General features: G+C 46.4%; 1 protein-coding gene across 1 annotated transcript in view; it reads right to left on the bottom strand.

The window, feature by feature from the left end:
* Window positions 1-269: 269 nt before the first annotated feature.
* Window positions 270-20714, bottom strand: part of LOC147014910 (ATP-dependent translocase ABCB1-like) — a 120691-nt gene continuing 100246 nt past the window's right edge. Inside the window, exons 26-29 of the mRNA XM_085853367.1 lie at window positions 12160-12357; window positions 6552-6758; window positions 4676-4822; window positions 270-685 (exon numbers count right to left, since the gene is read on the bottom strand). Of these exons, the coding sequence (XP_085709493.1) occupies window positions 488-685; window positions 4676-4822; window positions 6552-6758; window positions 12160-12357 (750 nt within the window). The 3' untranslated portion in view covers window positions 270-487. The remainder of the gene's footprint in view (window positions 686-4675; window positions 4823-6551; window positions 6759-12159; window positions 12358-20714) is intronic.

The raw sequence follows: 20714 nt of genomic DNA, 5'->3' as shown, positions 1-20714 counted from the left end.
AAATATTTTTTTTTTCAATCAGACAAAATTATTTTTTTATCCTCGGTGGTGAAGAGGCAACAGACAGCTACCTCAAAATGATCCCCAAAATAAATTTTTAAAAAGCATTTGCTGTAAATAAATATAACCTCATTTTGAGCTTTCTACCAGCATAATAATCAAAGGTTTCCCTTATATAGCATGGTATTGTTATCATGGACTTCTGAAAGTACAATATTATATATATATATATATATATATATATATATATATATATATATATATATATATATATATATATATATATATATATATATATATATATATATATATACACAACCCTGTCTCAATAAGATAATCTCAAAACGAATCATCTGTAACAGTAACATTACTACATAGCATTTGTACAATCTAAAAGTCTACTTTATACTGATCTACATATGATTAATGCATAATATTTTCACAAACAAAATAAGGTAATGAGAAACTGACTTTTCTTGCAAAAATTTCAGTGAGTGACCTGTGCATTAACAAGTGCATGGTATGCTTTCTGGCAAGCCATTAGCTCATGGTGTGAGCCCTGCTCCACAACTCTGCCATTCTGGATGACGGCGATAATGTCTGCATTTTGAATGGTGCACAAACGATGAGCAATCAGAATGGATGTTCGGCCTTCTCTTGCTTTATCCAGCGCTTCTTGTACGATCTGACAGTCATGCAATGAGAGACAACTGATGATGACTTGCGTCGCCATATTTCCTGACATAGCGGTAAGCAGCTAAGCCTCGGAATACAGTACAACACCACTTTATTGGAAAACTCAAACAATGCACACATAATATAAACCAATGGGAACAACATTGTTTGGTTCGATTAAAATGAATCAAATTGGTACTTTAAAATAAGTTTAAAATGTCAGACAACTGAACCAGCTCAGCCAACACGTTTCAGCAATTCGGCCAGAAGTTTCCCCTTGTACTTTTTAAAAAACTATTTGATCATGGAAACCACTTTCATTCAAGAGTTTATAATTTAATTTGTTTTCTGGAGCTCACATTTTGGTAAAAGGAACCTCAAATCACCTCCCTATTCAAATAATGTAATTTGCATGTCCAGAGAACATTGTCTAAAACATCGGCAATTTCAAATAGCTCACAAGCCAGTCTTCTGTTGTCACCTTTTGAAATAAAAAAAACAAGATTTCCATTTGAAAATTCTTTACAATATAATTTGCTTTGAAATTAAGTTTTTTACAGTCGATTAATTTTTCGTACCCAAATTTTGAAAATGCTTCTTAAGGATTTACTTTTGTTGAGGAATGGACTCTGTTGTTATACTTGCCTTACAATACATTGAATAATAGAAACATAATAATGATTACCTAACTCAGTGGATTTCTTCTGCAGCCACTCCTTCAAAGTGCGATCAAAATACACAATTACTCGGCTTTCCCCTCATTATAAGTACCGTATAATCTAATGTTATTGGCCCCATTGCATAAAATTCCCTCGTCCTTCAGGAAAGATTCCCCAAAAGGTACACTTTGATTTCTTTGTGAAAGATTTCCTTATGGTTGAGGAAATCCTTAGATGCCGTTGCTGTGTTGGGTAACCAATCAGATTAGAGGAAGGAAGAGGTGTCCAAAAGCTCACGGTCGTGAGAAGATCTACAAACTGGCTTCAGGAAGAGACAAACACTCGTGGAGGCTTTTCTCAAGCACAAGAGAGACAACACATTGTATAGTTGTATGATGTGTTGTTGAAGTAATTTTATGTTTAATTCCAACACTATAACTATAGATAGTGTATAATTGTTAAGAATCTCTCGATTTCGGAGACCTGGGTCCACCGGGTAAACCGTGACACCCTCGAGTCGAACGAGGCCCCACACGGCTCTCTGCGACGCGGGATTGACGAGTTATGGACCGAGCAACATGCCACGTTCAATCTATTAATTACGTACGTAGTTGACCATTTTTGTGGGGTCACCATCAATATCAACTGAATTTGGATCTAAATAACATGAACACGAAGTTAAAAATGTTCACATCATGAAAATACCACGAAACGAGCAGCACGGACTAACAACTTGTTCAGCTGCACCTGCAGTACCTGCACCAGGACACACCTTTACATCAGCCCAGATTTCACATGTTAAAGACCAGGAGATTGTCAGTTTGATGGAGTTTATAAATAAATTATTTTAAACAGATTGTTACGGCTGTGGAAATTCGCAAACCACCATTCAGGACCCTCAGGTGAGATATCTTCATAGGTACATGTGTAGTTAGCCCAAACCCGTTGTATAGAGGGAATTTATGTGATTCATCCGGGCTGCAACGCTTTGAGTTAGCCATTTTTTCTGTTCTATCTTTATTTTAAACCAACCACGTCTCAACCGCCATCACACAACAACCACCGTAACCACCACACCAGCCATCGTCACCAACTAGAACCACACTCCAACCCTCAGACGACAACAACAACAACGCCAACAGCCACGACCTTTACCTTCACAACTCAAGCCCACATCATCTCATCACCGCCATTCCCAACGGCACCATAACCATCAACCCTCACCACCGAACTCACCACCGAAAATCCTCTACCACCTTCACCTCTCTCCTTCTATGGCCATTCCCACACCACCTGCGAACACTGAACGTCGGGCTGTCTCGGGCCCGTTCAGCGATTGGTGCCGAACGCGCCGAGCCGCGAGCAAAAATTGCAGGCTTTCCGAGGGAAAATTCGGATCAAAAACACTACACGCCCACTTCTCCTCCGTCCAATTAGCGAGCGCGGGGCGGCTTGGCCCCGCCTCCAGGCGCGTGTGTGTGAAGTCGATATATGCAAATTCTAGGATCAGGGGAGGTTCACGCCCCCGTTTCCTCCGACCAATGGGAAAGCGTGGCTCCGCCCCCGAGGTCATTTTGATCCTAAAATTTGCATCTTTGCTTCTCCTGCCCGCCTATAAAAAGGGAGTGCAAGGCGAATTGATAGGGGTGATCGGGGGAGTCGGGTGAGGAGAGTGTGGAACGGAGAAGAGTTGCAGAGAGAGTCGGGCGAGGGAGAGTGGTGGAACTGCAGGCAAGGGAGCTCAGGTCCGAGGCAAGACGGACGGCGGTCGGCGACGAGGTCGCGGTGTGGGATCGCTCGTCTCGGGACCCAGGCCAGCCAGCCATTCTCCTCTCCCAGGGCATCAACAATTCCCCATTTCCCCCCCGCGCTGAGATAGTGCAAAAGGGGGCCCCGTTCCCACCCCACTCCAAACGTCGTGCCAACGAAACCCGCCAAGGAGCACGGAGTCGGGGCACAGCCGCGCGGCCACATTTGCGGCTCGCCCACCAATGCACCAGGAGGACGCGGGTAGGACCCCCCGGTCTCGTGGACCTAGCCGCTCCTCTCGGTTCCCGTGCACATTTGGCTTACAGGCCTGTCTGCCTCCTTGTCGATGAGGGTGGCTTCTTTCCTTTGCTTTTGTGTAAATGTGTGTTGGAGCCATCTGTAAAGTAAAGCTGTACAAGTGTTGCCGTGTGTGCGCGTGGTTGGTATTAACTCTGCGTCGTTGTTGTTTATTGTTTTGGTTGCTATATGTGCATTTTGACTGTATGGCTGTATATACGTGATTTCCGTGTGCCGGGAAATAAATGTGCCATTGTGTGAACTGTTTTCCCGCTTCGCTTCGTCTTTTCCTTATTGAATCTCCATCCTGCTTCACATAAAGGGTTCGTAGTGGGTGCAAAACGCCCGTTAAATAATCTGAACTGTCGAGGTCGACGATAACACCGCTCGGTTATCCCGATAGTACGGAACGGGCCGCCCAAGCGGCTCGTGTCTGGAGTCGACCTGCGGCGAGGTACGATCGCCCGGTTTACCATCCGCGTGGGTACTTAGATAGGTCGAGTTTGGCGAACAACCCTATCCTACGTGGGTGACCGATTGGCACGATTGTGGTGAGGTCAAAAGGCCCACCCGTGACTGGCTCCGGGCGATAGTTCCCGGAGGGTCACTACTGAATTGTCCGTCCGGTGGGCGACGTGCCGCGATCCGAGTTACGTGGCCGTTCGCATGCCGGCGGGCGCGAATTCGCAACAATATTCTTGTGGCAATGACTCCTGGGGGATCAAAGATCCTTCGTATAATTCTAGTTATTCCTTGGTACGTGCGTTAGATCAGGGGAATATCACATGTCTAGTGGGTTGAGGAAGTCTCTGAAAACCTCTTCATACCCAATTTCCACGATGAGCGCCATTTGGAAACTCAAAGGGTGGTGTTTAAGGATGTGGTGTGCTCCCTTGATTTTAACAATAGTTTTAAGGAAAAACTGAATATTTGAATATGCAGCGATCCTCAAATTAAGGATGTCCTTAAGGGGAAACTTGATGAAATACATAAGCAAACGCTCTTACAACACCCTTTTAAAACCTCTTTATTATCGACTTTGCAGAGTGCTTTGGTTGGCCCTCTCTCTTTGTTATATCATTTTTCCACCCATATTTATTTTGGAATATCTTGTTCACTGTATTTCTACATAATAGAAAATCGAAGATAAACTCATGTTTCGGAAAAGGAAAAAAAAGCTCAAGCAACATATCATTTGCTTTCATATCATGCATTTCAATAAGCAATGTACAAGTGCTGAATATCATGGAATATTCAACAACAATGACTTGATGGAATGAAACATTAAATCTTACCTTCTCACTTTCTGTGTCCAAGGCAGATGTAGCTTCATCAAACAGTAAAATGCTAGGATTTCTCACAAGAGCACGAGCGATGGCAATGCGCTGCTTTTGTCCACCAGACAACTTTGCTCCTTTGTCTCCCACATTTGTTTCATATCCCTGCAGACATAATGGGTGTCTCAATTTAAAAATGGACGTTATGTTTTCACTTTTTTCTGTTTGTTTGTTTGTCTATCTGTCTGTCGGTCTGTCGGTGAGCAGGATATCTCAAAAAGTTATTGACGGATTCGGACGAGATTTGGTGGACATGTTGGCTGTGTGACAAGGACAAACAGGTTAGATTTTGGTGAAGACCCCGATCTGGATCCAATAGTTTTTAAATGTTTTAAGTGATTCTTCACTATTGAGAGATGGGGCCAAAAATGATATCGCAAAAAGTTGTGGATGGAGTCGGTTAAGTAACAAGAACAAGCAGATTCAATTTTGATTCAGGTCCGGATGCAGATCTGGCCTATCAGTGGGATACAAAACATAAACTGATCAGCCTGGCAGTGTCATGTGCTCTACCGAGTGCCATTCTGGTTACCCTCACCAGAGGAGAGGGGATTGCATTTGGGTCCGTTTGTTTGTCTGTTTGTTTGTACAGAACATGAGTCTCATGAAGAACCCCAAAACCCTCTAGAGACTTTAGAACTTTAAGACCCTTCGAGACCCCTAAACACCTTATGACCCTTTATAACATGAAGACATTTAAGACCCCCTTAGACCCTTTAAGACCCCAAAGACACTTTCGACCCTCAAGACCCTAACACCCTTTGACCCCTAAAACCCATCACACCATCTGACCCTTAAGGCTCCTAAAACCCCCAAGGCCCTTTATACCCTTTATACCCAAGGATCCTCAAGACCCATAACACCCTGTAGACCCTGTTAAGTTCTGTCAACCGCTAAAACACTTTCGAACCCTGAGACCATTAAGACCCTGTCAACCCATTTGACCCTTAAATATCTTATATACCCTGTTACACCCTTTAAGACCCTTAGAACTCAAAGACCCTTTAGATCTTCTTCAACCCTTTAAAACCCTTATACCCCTTTCTCGCCTTTAGACCTTCACACCTTTCAATAAGTTGTAGACCCCCCTTTGACCTTTTGATGCTTTTTATATGTTTTAAGACCCTTTTGACCCCTTCAGACAATTTCAATCCTTTAAACTTTAAAATACACCCTTTAGAAGCTTGGTGTTGGCTTAGACGTTAAGATGCTGGCTTGGGATCTTATGGTCCTGAGTTTGAGCACTGCTGGCTGCTGAATTAACACCAGGTGGAATTGACTTAACCTGTCATCCTTTCGAGGTCAGCGAAACGAGTTCCAGTTTCCTGGTAGAGGGGCACGGCATCAGCGGCAAAGTCGCACCCCAACAAAATGATAGCTACCTGGAAACCAAGCTGCCATATATAAGAAGAAGAAGGCACCCTTCAGACCCCTTCAATATTTTAAGACCCTTTAGACACTTTCGATAATTTCGACCCTTTAGACATTTTCAGACCTTTTGACCTTTAAGACCTTTGACCTTTCATTTTGTGCATCGTTCCATTTATTTACCACACAAAACAAGTCCTGGTGAGGGTCTGCAACCTCTGATTGCTCTTTCTAGTTATATTAATTTGTTCAACCTCTATTAAGCATTAAGCCAGCAAAGTGCTGTCTCTTGGATGAGTTAAGTCTTTGAAATTACTTTTCTCCATCAAAGGCATTCTCTATTCTACTTATCCATTTTGGATGTAGTTATGAAGTATTCAAAGGGATATTGCATCACCTGCAATGTTACCTTGGCATCAAATAGCAAAGAACCAGCACCTGAAATGCAAGTCATACACATTCTTACCTGTGGCAACTCACTGATGAAGTTGTGGATGTTGGCAGCACGTGCCACAACCTCAATCTCTGCCTGCTCGACTACACGCTCATTGTCACCATAAGCAATGTTCTCAGCAATCGAACCGTCAAAGAGTACTGGTTCTTGCAACACGAGGCCCAGTTGTGCACGGAGCCATGAGACTTGCAGTTCAGGCAATGCCTTCCCATCCAAGAGCTGCAATTCAAGGAACAGAAAAATTGTGACGGTTAATGTTTTGTTTTCCTAGAAACACCCGCTCCCTTCGGGAGCAGCTTGGAGTAAGGGAAGGAGAATAGTGGGGGAGGTAAGCAACATATTTTGTGCCGTGGCTAATAATTGCCCCTATCTGAAGCAGGGGTCAGTAAACCATTTGCACTGTTGCATGTGTACACACACACACACACACACACACACACACACACACACACACACACACACACACACACACCTTATGTAATAATTTAATACTAGCAGGCGATGCCCAGGAGGGCTGAGGGATACCTAGTGCTGCCCAGCTGAGTGAGCTTTTCCCAGCGGTAGTTTCGGGATGGTGGTTACCTTTTTCCTGCGGGCCGGTGGCAGTACGACCTGATCCCACATCCCAATATGCACTTCATAGCGGCCTTTGGTGGTCTCAAAATGGATGTCAAGGACAATGTGTGGTAGCTTAAAACCTTACCCAGATTCTGAAGTACCGAACCATAAAACTTGGGGCCTCTGGGTGCTCTTGGTGAAAACATTGCACATGGTGAAAGAATAATGTACAAATGAACAAACACTTGAAAATATTTATATGGATAGTAGGATAACCAATGTTTGGCTTGGCTTGCAACCCCATCTGAAGACATAACTCATGATGTTTCTAGATTGTAGTTTCTAATCCTATAGACAGAACTACTGTATATTGATGTGTCCAATGCTTGTAATCACATTATAATTTATTAAAAGTACACTTGAGTCTCAATCTTCAGTCCTCGACATGATATTTCTACAAGCTCCATGAGCCTTGGATCATTGAAATCTTGGTTTGATAAGGATCACTCATTGCCATACCAAATGATACTGGAAATGGTTACCTCAAAATGTAGGTTTTGAGCATTCATTATGGAGCAGAATGGAATAAGGTTGTATTGCTTCAGCGACCATGTGCAGAACCACTTTGAGACAATGGTGATTGGGACAATGGTGAATACATAATTGTGGGAATGTGATGAGGGATAAAAGGAGTAATTTGATCAGTTATGTCATTAGTACAAGGACTATGGTAATGATGTGTAAATGACAGGGAAAGTGTCGAAGGATGCATCAGGTGTGATAATCGTAATTGCCCTCCTCCTCCGCATGTGTCCAAGACCCACTCTCCCTCCCACTCCCCCACTCCCTTCCCTTCTTGATCCCGATAATTGTTGTAGCACTTATATTTATTAACTAATTTTAATGAAACAAAATGCAAATGATGGAGTGTCCTAAAACCTTGATTAACTGGAGGAGAGAATAACCAATGTTCTCACCAACATTCCTGAGAACATGTTGCAATTCGCAGTAACGAATGTGCCAGTCCGATTAAGGAAATGTGTTGACAGTGCTGGAGCATATGTGGAAATTTTAAGAGTTGTGCATAAAACTTCACTGGGACACTCATTTGCAGTTTGTTTCATTAAAATCGGTTCATATGTAAAACTGCTACAACGAGAACATATCTGGCCCCGATACATTTTTGAAATATCATGCTGTACAGGCCTACATCGTTTTTGGCCCCATCTCTCAAATGGTGAAGAATCACTTTGAAAATTAAATAAATCTCGTATCTGGATCTGGATCCGGATCTTCACCAAAATCTAATCAGTTCGGCCCTGTCACACACTGAACCCGTCCACAAAATTTCATCCGGATCCGTCTTTGAGATATCTTGTACACAAACAAACAGACAGAAAGCGGTGAAAACATAACCTCCTTCACCTCCGGTGGTGGAGGTAATAATATAAAATTTGGCACTGACCCTGAAATATGTCTTCCACATGACCGAACTGACGGCCCAGGCCTGCCAGCAAGCATGCCCTCCTTCACGGCACGACATTCATGTGCCCTCACGGCCGAGCACCGTGTGCAAAGGCCATTGTGGTTACCCCAGCAGTGGTGAGAATGTCACGGCATGGTTCGATCCTTGTGCAGAACCAATGAACGGGTGCGTGAGTGTGTGTGTGGAGGGGTATGTTGCAGGGAACAAAAGGGGAGAGTTGTTGCCAAGCTATCGTTGTCGTCGTAGTTGTTGGCGTTGGGGTTGGAGTTTGAGGTGCCGTGGTCCGTGCCAGTAAACAAGAAAGTTGCCGAAGACTGCAGAAGGAGCAATTTGGCTCCAAGAGAAGGCCTGAATGAAACTATTGCATGACACAAAACCACCTATTGGCCATGCTGACTGCAATGACACACTGCCACTCATATCTATATATATATATATATATATATATATATATATATATATATATATATATATATATATATATATATATATATATATATATATATATATATAGGAGAAAATTATATGCAAGAACAAACCATTCCTCATTGGGAGGAGTAATGGTCTGTAACAATTCAAAGAGCCCAAGGGTCGATTTGCAAGGTGGTTGGAAAAATTTCAGCAGTACGATGGCATGGCCCATAGATTTCAATGGGCCATGCCATCGTACTGCCAATGTGCTTTCAATTTCAACATGGCCCATAGAGCAGGGAAGGCCCTTGTTAATGCCAATGTGCTCTCTTGATGCCCCTACTTGGAATACGGCAAGTCTGCATTCGGCAAGAGGACCAAGAACAATTGGCAGAACACTCCCAACGTCATTGCCCATATAGCCCGGGTGGTAAAGCCAACCTTACCATTAATTGCAGAGGAGAAATTTGTAACTTTGGATTTGGGAATGACCCAGCAGGAGGACCCTGTTTGATTGGTTAAAGATGGAAGCGAGATCCACTGGTTCAGAGGTTGCACCATACAGAGTGTGAGTAAAAGCCTACTCAGCACAGGGGCAAGCATTGGCCATCCATCAGGAAAGGCCCACCAGCAGGAAAGGATGGCCCAGGCCCACCAGCATGCGTGCCCTCCTTCATGGCACGACTTTCCTGACCCCTCACAGTCACGTGCCATGTGCAATGGTCACCATGGTTCCACCAGCTGAGGTGAGCATGCTGTAGCATGGCTCAGTCTGTGTGCAAAGCCAATGAATGGGTGGCCATGGGGTGGACGGACATGCTGCTGGGAACAAAAGAAAGTGGAGAGTTGTAGCCGTTGTACTGTGTTGTTGTCTATGTGGGTGGCGGCATTGGAGTTGGAGTTTGAGGTCCATTCCAGCGAGCATGGGTGTCCCAACAACTGCAGAAGGAGCAATTTTGTCAGGACTGAATCCAGAGCCCAAACCAACTCAGAGGCAGGACCGACCGTCTCCACACCTGCAGGACTGCCTATAAGCCAGGATGAACCCAAAGCCAGCTCCGGTATAGGGAGAAGATTTCTTATGTCCTGTCTTTCTCCTGTCTTAGCAATCTCTGGTATGAAAGGGATAAGGTCACGATTTACCCGAACGTGGTGTCATGGGATTTTCGAATGACAGTCTATAAACTGTAACACATGCTTGTTTCTTCTTCTCCTCCTCCTTGTTCCTCCAGCCTTTCCTAATTATTAGAACTTGTTCCAACATTGTTGTGTATTGGCTGTGTGTGGTTCGGTTCGTTGGCATTATAATCCTGGCATGTGTAGGTCCACGACTTTTGGAGTTTTGGCACCAAGCACATTAGGGGCTCAAGTGTGATAGGATTCTTTACGGTTCACTTGGCATAATTATTAACAAACAAGGAACCTATAGCAGCAGCAGAATGTTGTTAGAGTTGTGCACCTGAAACTGAAGTAAAGATTGGTTTGGCTTACCCAGAAATTGAACTAGATTTTTGCATCTATTGGTAAAAGGACAAGTGTGTGTATGTGTGTATATGTGTGTATATGTGTGTATATGTGTGTATATGTGTGTATATGTGTGTATATGTGTGTATATGTGTGTATATGTGTGTATATGTGTGTATGTGTGTGTATGTGTGTATATGTGTGTATGTGTGTATGTGTGTATGTGTGTGTATGTGTGTATGTGTGTGTATGTGTGTATGTGTGTGTATGTGTGTATGTGTGTGTATGTGTGTATGTGTGTGTATGTGTGTGTGTGTGTGTGTGTGTGTATGTGTGTGATGTGTGTGATGTGTGTGTGTGTGTGTGTGTGTGTGTATGTGTGTATGTGTGTATGTGTGTGTGTGTGTGTGTGTGTGTGTATGTGTGTATGTGTGTATGTGTGTGTGTGTATGTGTGTGTGTGTGTGTGTGTGTGTGTATGTGTGTGTGTGTGTATGTGTGTGTGTGTGTGTGTGTGTGTGCGTGGCAGGTTAGGATCATAAAGAGCAAAGGTTTTCAACATTGAAAAAGTGTCATGTGGCTGCCATATTCTCTTTGCAAATGGCTGCCATATTCTCAGAGGTAAATCACAGACCAGATTATTTTCATCGACATGTGCTGATCTGCCAATCCCATTCCACTCCACCATTATCTGTATAAAGTAAAGGGCCTGTATACTATTGCATTCTCAAACTTATTTTCTGTTATTTTGTGTTTTCAATGACGACCTGTTTCAGAAACGAAACATCTATCCCCCAGTTAGGCTCGAAGGATAGCCTACCACCTGCATCAGAGTGGCGACCCATCCAGGATTGTGCCCAATCGCCCAGGAGACTGCTTTGGCAGCACCAATGCTCTGTACAGAGTATGGTCCCAATGGATGGATAGCCTAGCTTCTGAACGGTTTTGCCCGATTTTAAATCTCGATCTTGGTGTCGATCTTGTCGGTCACACCCACCCTCATTGGGAAAGAATCAATAAAGCCCTCCAGGCTGTATGGCCAGGCCGCGTCCCAAACGCTTGTTGATCAGCATGACACCAGGTGCCATATGCGTCATCATTGGCCTCAAAGTTGCCGCAGCTGCAGGCCGAGGCCATATCACAAACACATGTAGAATGGCGTGTCACCCGGTGCCACGTGCGCGGTCCCCAGTCCAACCAAAGCTGCCACCCTCGTCGCGGTCTTCGCTCTCATTGAATATGTTATTCAGTGCGCTCTTTGGTCCCATCAGTCCCTGATGAGAGGGAGGCGGCAAAACGCACCATCCACTGCCACCACGGGAATCAACAGGAAATGATAGGATCTTGACATCTCATCAATGAATAATTCTCACATCTTTTTTCTATTTTTGTGAGTCAGATTTGCAGAGGAACACAACAATTATTGTTAGCCATCATGAAATTGCCACTCTTTCGTTTAAATGCTGAAACTTATGTTTAAAAGACTATTTGAGAAAGATTTTGCCCAAGCAACGGCAGGTAAAAAGTGTCCAGTCCAGCAGAAGTGAGTCACTGAAACCGCACACAAAGCACACGCGTAAAAGGCCTCGTTAACATTCATATGTCATTTTGAAAGTCCCGTATTGCTACACAACATTTCTTCATTGCCACTGAAAAATTTGGAAGAAGACTACAAATTCCTAAAATTGAGGGCATTTCTTACCACAACTCCATCCACTGGGTCATAGAATCTCTCCAGGAGTTGAGTCAATGTGCTTTTACCACAACCGCTGGCACCGACGAGAGCGAGCGTTTGGCCCTTGTGGACGACAATACTCAACTTCTGGAGCACAGAAACTCCAGGCCTTGTTGGGTAATGAAAGCAAATGTCTTTGAACTCAACTTCACCATGACATTCAGTCTGAAAGGATAGAAGTTGGAAGGGGAAATGATATAACACATTTGCTGAGCTAAACAACAGACTCAAGTTTAGCAAGAAGGGTGGCTATGAAGGCTAATCATGGCACATTTGAAATTGATTTCTGAGAAATTGCCTAAAACTGAGGGAAAAGTTTAAATAAAGCACATTCCAAATAAAGCACCTATCTTACAAGGAAAAACAACACAGGAAGTTGTGACAAAGGCACCAAAGCCAGACGCCCTCCATGGGGCTGGGGGCAACCATTCAGGGGCAGGGGTTGTAAAAAAAAAAGGGAGGAATGAACATACACAATGACACCATCACCATCACCAGTATGGGATCATGCCAGTGAGAGTGGAAACATGAACCAGTGAGACATACAAAAGAGTCTGTCACATCCTGCAAAATGAATAAAATGAGGGTTATCTTCAGCATCCTGTATATACAGGTCTCTCACATCAGAGTGCAGACCTCTGATATTCGTGTACAGAATAATAGAGAGGGGGGAGCACACACAGGAGAACACTAGTGGGGGTGAGTAGGAACTGGGGTGGAAATGGATGGACTGTTTGTTTTGTACACGAGTTAGTCCTCACCGCTGGTCTGGTGATATTTCTATAAAACCAGATAACTATTATGGAGTCGAGCGTCTCATCCGAGTGCGAGTGAGGGTGTCATGAGTGTGGAATATTTGAGGGCTGTATGTCCAAGTGAAACATGGCTCTACAATTGAGCAAGAACAGGAAGAGTGCAAGAATTGTTGGAGGAGGTTTTAATTTATTCGTGGGCACCCCGTTGCTGCTGAGCTGCATCATTTTTCTTGGGGGCTTGGTCCTGCCGCTGATGCAATGCCCCCATTACCAGCAAGCTGGTACTCATTTTGCCGACCTCAGAAGGATGACAGGCCGAGTCGACCTGCCTGGTGTTAATTCAATGGGAGGAACAAGGGCTTGAACTCAAGACCCGAAGATCTCAAGCCAGCCACCATAACTATTCAGACAACACCAGGCTTAGGTTGGAGGAGTTGAAAGGAAAAAGAGGACAATAATAACATAAAGCAATATCTGGGTGATCCCAATGACTGTTAAGGGGTTAAACCTGATTGGCTCAGTCTCATGGTACAGTGCAGAGAAAGAGGTCCCTGGTAATAGTGCCGCAGACAACAAAATAGAAAAGAAGGTCACGCGGACTTTACGTTACATGTGACACCTCACATTTGTGAGTTATTTTCAGTGATCTCCACTATTTTTTAGAAGGGGGCCAACGTTTGCTGATAAGACGTCAGTGTGAGAACCGCCACACCACCCGCAAGACTCCAAAATGGCAGCTATCAAACTCCGTCTCCAAGTACTTTTTTTTTTTTTCTTCTTCTTTCGTTTTGATGACTGGGCTGCAACCACAATTGTTTGTATACTGCCATCTACTGATGTAGTTACGTTACTTTTATGCTTCGCCGTGGAACACTCATTTGAACCCATCGAGTCAATTTGATAGCATTTATGGTGGATTAAGATGGGGGGTGTTTTCACATTTGTGTATTATTGGCCATGCACCAGCGGCCGCACTTTAGGCCACAGGGGCCGCTAGTGGCTCGCGGGTAGTGTGACCACTCCTTGGCTTTTTTCACAAGATCTTGGCTATTCGTTGTTCACCTTGGCGTCTTGGTTTTTTTATAGATTTTCTTGGCATATAGGTTTTCTATTATCATCGCTTTTCCGAAACCTTGTGAATTATTGGCTTTTGTCATTGGCTCACTTTGGCATTTATGAAAATGACGAGTGGTCACACTGCTCGTGGGCCACGCAATGAAGAACAGGGGTTATATTTGATATTAAAAGCGTACATCGGGTAATTTTCCATTTCAGCTGCATTTTAATACAAATTTGCAGAATATGTTCGATAAATACTGCATTATACTGTAAATATATTGAAACATGTGGCGTGTGACAAGCACTCCACCGATCCCCATTGAACACAGTCCACACCAAAGCGTCACCTCCAACACAGAGGCTCGGCCCAGTGACTGATGTTTAACTGATGATCACATAATCTTTGTCTGTTTGACAAAAGGAGCCACCAATCCTGATTGCGAGCTTATTTGCCCTCATCAGGATGGCACACTGATAAATATCTATCCAATAATGACCACATTCAGCGTTTATACATCAGACGCACCTCCTGACTGTGATGGTGAGCATCGGTGCGGATTATGTCTCACACGGTAAAACCGCAAAATATGCACAGAACAACCATCCATCTGCCACCCAGACGATTGTGCCTGCTAATGTAAACCATTCAACTGGAAGGCACGTGATGTGATCGGCGGGAAAATCAAAACATGTGGAGTGTGACGAGCACTCCGCCAATCCCCATTGGATACAGTACACACCAAAGTGTCACCTCCAACACAGATGCCTCGGCCCTGTGACTCTATCAAACAGACAAATAATATATGGTCATCATCAGTTTGTCAGGTCAGGTCAGGTCAGGTTCGATCTGTGACCTGCTACAGGTACCATGTAAACCTGTACTAACCTGTTCCATGGTCGGGTTGTCGGCGACTAAACCGTCTCCCCCACCAGGTTTTCTGGTGAGGGGGGTGTTTGGATATGGACACCCAGCAGGATTAAAAACAAAACCTGTCAAAGGGCGGAGGAGCTCCTTGTGAGCCAACGGCCATCCATATCTAGTGCCCAACTGTGTCTGCGGACGTCCTCCTGCAGTTGGGTCACTTCTTATTAGGAGGTTGGTGGCAGGATTTGCACTCCGGCCACCGTAAAGCCCTTCATTCCGCAAAACGCAAAAACGCAAAAAAATCTGAAAACCCACTCCGTGGGAGTACCTCCTGTGCAGCTTCCCTTCGCAGGGCAGCTCACCGGATGACGGGATTGGGGCAAAGCCTTCGGGACCCCCAATCTTTGATAGGAGGGAAACCACGGGGTAACATCCCTGGGTCAGATTGCGGGAGAGTGCGTCGGAGTGGTGCTGAGGTGTCGTCCACCAGACGGCGGTCTCCTTGGGTTAACCTGAGGCGGTCCCTTCGGGTGGGTGCCTGGAATGTCCTATCCCTAAGAGAGGATGATCACCTGTCTCTGTTATCATCTGAGCTCAAGCGTTTGGACATCGGGATTGCAGCTCTCTCTGAGGTTCGGAGACCGGATTGCGGCGAGATAATGGTGGGTGGTTACACCTACTATTGGTCTGGTCGCTCTGATGGTTACCATACCCAAGGAGTTTCTGTAGCTGTGTCCAATAAGCTGACCCCAATGATAATTGAGGTAACACCGGTCAACGAGCGTATTATGAGATTAAGGATTCGTCACTCCTTGGGTGTCATTTCCCTGGTCTCTGTTTATGCTCCGACTGAGGCGAGTGATCTCACCGTGAAGGATGCATTCTACGCCACACTCGAGTCTGTGGTTGATCAGTGCCCCAGACGAGATACACTTCTAGTCTTGGGGGATTTCAATGCATCGACTGGAACTGATAGGGATGGTTATGAGGTGTGTGTTGGTCCCCATGGGTCAGGAACTATGAACCAGAATAGCACTAAGTTGCTTGACTTTGGAAGAAGTCATGGACTTAGGGTGGCTGGTTCATGGTTTCAGCGCCCACAAGCTCATCGCTGGACTTGGTATTCCAACGCTGGCGGTGTGGCAAAGGAGATTGACCATGTCCTCATTGACGGTCGTTGGAGGATGATCCAGAACTGCAGGGTCTACCGGAGTGCTCAGTTCCTCAATGCTGACCACAGGCTTGTTGTAGCAACTCTAAAGCTGCACCTTAAATCCTGGAGAATGGTACCATCCCAGCCGAGGCTGGATGTTGCCAAGCTCAGGGATGAGAGAGTAGCTGAGGAGTTTGCGAACAGGCTGAGTGGACAGTTGGGGGGTCTGGGTGCTTTGGGGGGTCCTGAAGAGTTGTGGAACGCCTTCAAGACCACCGTCCTTGATGTTGCCGGTGGATGCCTTGGAGCTCACCGCAGGGCAAAGAAGAATTTTGTCTCTCAAGGGACACTGGATACCATTGACCAGAGTCGCAGGGCCAGGCTGAATGGCAGAGCTGAGCTGTTCAGGGAGCTGAGGCGTAAAACTGTACGTGCACTGAGGGTGGACAAGGAGGCCGATGTGCGAGGAATCTGTGAGGGGGTAGAGCATCACCTGTGGACAGGTGATTCTCGTCCCGCTTACAGGGGAATTCGCGCATTACGTTCATCCAAGCCCATCCCTCGGAGCACTACAGTTCGAGCAGAGAGTGGTAGGCTCTTGACAGAGGAGTCTGAAGTGAAGGCCCGCTGGGCCGGTTACTTTGAGCGGTTGTACCAGGCTGATCCCCCAACTGTCGAGTTGGACGTCAAGGGTGTTACAATCCCTGCTGCTGACCCTCGAATCAACTGTGGTCCACCTACGCTTGTGGAAACACGGGCTGCGGTGAACCAGTTGAAACGGGGCAAAGCTCCAGGGATCTGTGGCATCCATGGTGAACTTCTCAAGGCTGGTGGAAATGCTGCACTCGTGTCGTTGCATGCAGTTTTGTGCTCTGCCTGGAACACAGGCATCATCCCAACTGACTGGAAGAGGGGCCTTGTTGTCCCTCTCTGGAAAGGGAAGGGTGATCGCCAAGACTGCAACAACTACCGAGGGGTGACGCTGCTCTCAGTGCCGGGCAAGGTCTTTGCTCGGATAATTCTCGATAGGGTTCGCCACCATCTGCTTGAGCACCAGCGTCCAGAGCAGTCAGGCTTTACACCAAAGAGGTCAACGATTGACCGTATCCTTGCACTTCGTGTCCTCACCGAACGCAGACGAGAGTTTCGGCAGGGGCTGCTTGCAGCCTATGTTGATCTCTGTAAAGCGTTCGATTCAGTGAATGGGGATGTCCTCTGGAGGATTCTTGGTCTTCGTGGGGTGCCACCAAAACTGATCGATCTGATGTCTGAACTCTACTCTGGTACTGAGAGTGCTGTGAAGTGTGGTGGTACCATCTCTGACTTATTTCCAGTTGTTACTGGAGTTCGTCAGGGATGTGTACTTGCCCCCACACTTTTCAGCACTTGTATGGACTGGATTCTAGGGAGGATGTCGGAGAGATCAAGTTGCGGTGCGTCATTTGGGAATGTCAAGATCTCGGACCTTGACTTTGCAGATGATGCAGTCATCTTTGCGGAGACTTTAGACATCCTCTTGGGGGCCCTCGAGGTGCTGAATGAGGAGTCGGAGCCATTGGGATTACGGGTTTCTTGGGTCAAAACTAAGATCCAGGCTTTCGGTGACATCTTGGATGCTGCTGTCCTGTCTGTGTCTGTTTGTGGTGAGGATGTTGAGGTCGTGGAGAGATTCACTTACCTTGGCAGTGATATTCATGTCTCTGCTGGCTGCGAGTCAGAGGTCAATAGACGTCTGGGTCGGGCCTGGGGAGTCATGGATTCACTGGATCATGGGGTGTGGCGCTGCCGGTACCTGTGCGGGAGGACGAAAGTCCGAGTCTTCAGGTCCTTGGTACTTCCAGTCTTGCTCTATGGGTGCGAGACTTGGACTCTGACCAAGGATCTGAGACGGAGACTTATTTCCTTTGGTACCAGGTCTCTTCGGAGAATCCTTGGCTATTGCTGGTCGGATTTTGTGTCCAACGAGCGGTTGCTGAGAGAGACTCGGATGAGATTTGTTACCTGCATAGTCCGTGAGCGTCAGTTGCGGCTGTATGGACATGTGGCTCGTTTTCCAGACTCTGATCCTGCTCACCAGATTCTCTCAGCGAGGGAGTCTCATGAGTGGAGGAGGCCAGTGGGTCGACCACGTGCCTCATGGTTGCAACAGGTTGAACATCATCTCAAGGAGATGGGGATGGGCCTGGCATCTGCCTGGGGGATGGCCAGACGGAGGCCCCTGGAGTACCGGCGGAAAGTGGACGCAGCGACGTGCTGTTCCGGCACATGCTCCCATACCTGACCTGACCTGATCATCAGTTTAACATCAAAGGAACGACCGATCCAGATTTCCGGCTTATTTGCCCTCATCAGGATGGCATACCAATAAATATCGAACCAATGATGACCACAATCGTCGTTTAGACAGAGTCACCATGCCAAAGCATCTGTTGTTAGAGGCGACACTTTGGTGTTGGACTGTATCCAATGAGGATCGGCGGAGTGCTCATCACACTCCATATGTTGCTACATATATACATAAATATATATACATACATACACACATAAATATATTGTTACGAATTCTGGCCCGCCGGCATGCGAGCGATTGCTTAACTCCAATCGCAACTGCGTCGCCCACCGGATGGACAATTCAGTCGTGACCCTCCTGGAACTACCGCCAGGAGCCAGTCACGGGTGGGGGTTTAACCTCACCACAACCCAGTCCGCATTCCACCCGCGCGAAATAGGGTGAAGCGCCGAATGTTGATATACCTAAGTACCCGCGCGGGTAGCGTACCGAGGAGTTGTACCACACCGCAGGTCAACTCCGGACACGAACCGCTTAAGCGGCTTGCTCCGTGCTAAGGGGATAACCAAGCGGAGTTATCGCAGACCTCGATGGTTCAGATTACTTGCTGGGTGTCTAAACCCACTACCAATTCCTTCCGTGATGTAAGATGGAACTTTCAAACAAAGGAAAGGACGCAACGAAACGGGTCACAATTTAACAAGCACATTGATTACACACACACACACACACACACACACACACACACACACACACACACACACACACACACACACACACACACACACACACACACACACACACGGCAAGCACGTATTCACAGCCATACAGTAAGAATGCACATATAACAGTCAAAGCAATGAAAGCAATGCAGAGCTACAACCGAATTAAGCAATGTGCAAGCACTTATTCAGGTTTACTTAAAAGACTGGCGCCACACACACACATTTACACAAAAAGCAAATAAAAGCCACCCTCATAGGCAAGGGGGCAGACAGGTCCGTGGACCAAATGTACGTGGGACCTGGGTGAGCGGCCAGGTCCACGAGACTGAAGGGGTCTTACCCATGCCCCCGTGGCGCAATGGCGGGCTAGCCACAATGTCAGCGTAACGTGCCTGACTCCGTGGCCCTGGCGTGGTCGGTGAGCTCCTTTAGGCGTGCGTTGCGAAGACACGTGTTGGTTGGTCGACACCACGGTTGGGGTGGGGAACGGACGGGGTTACCGGCGCTATCTCAGTGCGGATGGGGGGAATTGTTGATGCTCAGAGTGGAGACAGGGGAATGGCAGACGCTCCGTCCCACTAGCGGGGCCTTGGGACCACACCGACTCCGGCGAACTCTCACCCCTGAGCCCTCTTCCGCATCCCTGATTCACTCCGCGACTCGTCCCTCGAACTCAACTCCGAGCTCCGTCCCCTTCGCCGTCCAATCCCCGAAACACGCAACTCAGACTGCACGACTTCGACCACGACGACCTCAGTCTTCACTCGACCAGCCAGCCGTGAGTCGCCTTGTGCTCGCGTCTTTATAGACTGGGGGAGGAGCGTGTATGTAAATTCGCGGATCAAAACGCGCTTGGAGGCGGGGCCACGCCACCCGATTTTCAGCCATTGGTCGGGCAAAAAGGGGTGTGAGCTTCTCTTGATCCGAATTTCCTCCTAAAAGAAATCCACATGCATAGCGCTTGGGGGCAGGGCCACACCGCCCGACGCTCGCCCATTGGACGGAGGAAAAGGGGGCGTGAACCTCCCCTGATCCGATTTCCTCTCCCGTAAAGGCATCCATTTGTACTCGCGGCTCGACGCGTTCGGCAACAATCTACAAACGGGCCCTGGACAGCATGACGTTCAGTGTTGACAGGTGGTGTGGTTGATGGTTGTGGAAGGAGAAAGGCGAAGGTGGTGGGGGTTTGCTGTCGTGGTTTGCTTGTTGGCGGGCGTCGTTTGAGAATGGGGGTGAGGCGATGCTTGCGGGGTGGGGTTGTGGAGGTGAAGGTAGTGGCGGTTTGGTGTAGTTGTTCGGGGGCATTGTTGGTGGTGGCGATTTGATTGTTGGGGGGTGATTGGTCCAAAATAATGATAGATAAAGAAAAATGGCTAACTCAAAGCATCGCAGCCCGGATGAATCACACATATTCCCTCTAAACAACGGGTGTGGACTAACTACAAATGAACTTATCGATATATCTAACCTGAGGACCTTTCTGGTCTATTGCAAATTTCCACAGCCGTAACAATATATACATACACACATCCATACATATGTATACATACATAAATAAATATATATATATATATATATATATATATATATATACATAAATACAGTAGTACCTCTACTTACGAATTTAATTCGTTCTGGGAGTAGTTTCGTAACCTGAAACCTTCGTAAGTAGAGA

Source organism: Eptatretus burgeri, chromosome 13 (assembly GCF_056783735.1).
Source record: "Eptatretus burgeri isolate ZD-2024b chromosome 13, Ebu_testis_v1, whole genome shotgun sequence".
Classification (NCBI taxonomy): domain Eukaryota; kingdom Metazoa; phylum Chordata; class Myxini; order Myxiniformes; family Myxinidae; genus Eptatretus; species Eptatretus burgeri.
This window is presented reverse-complemented; position numbering and strand designations above follow the sequence as displayed.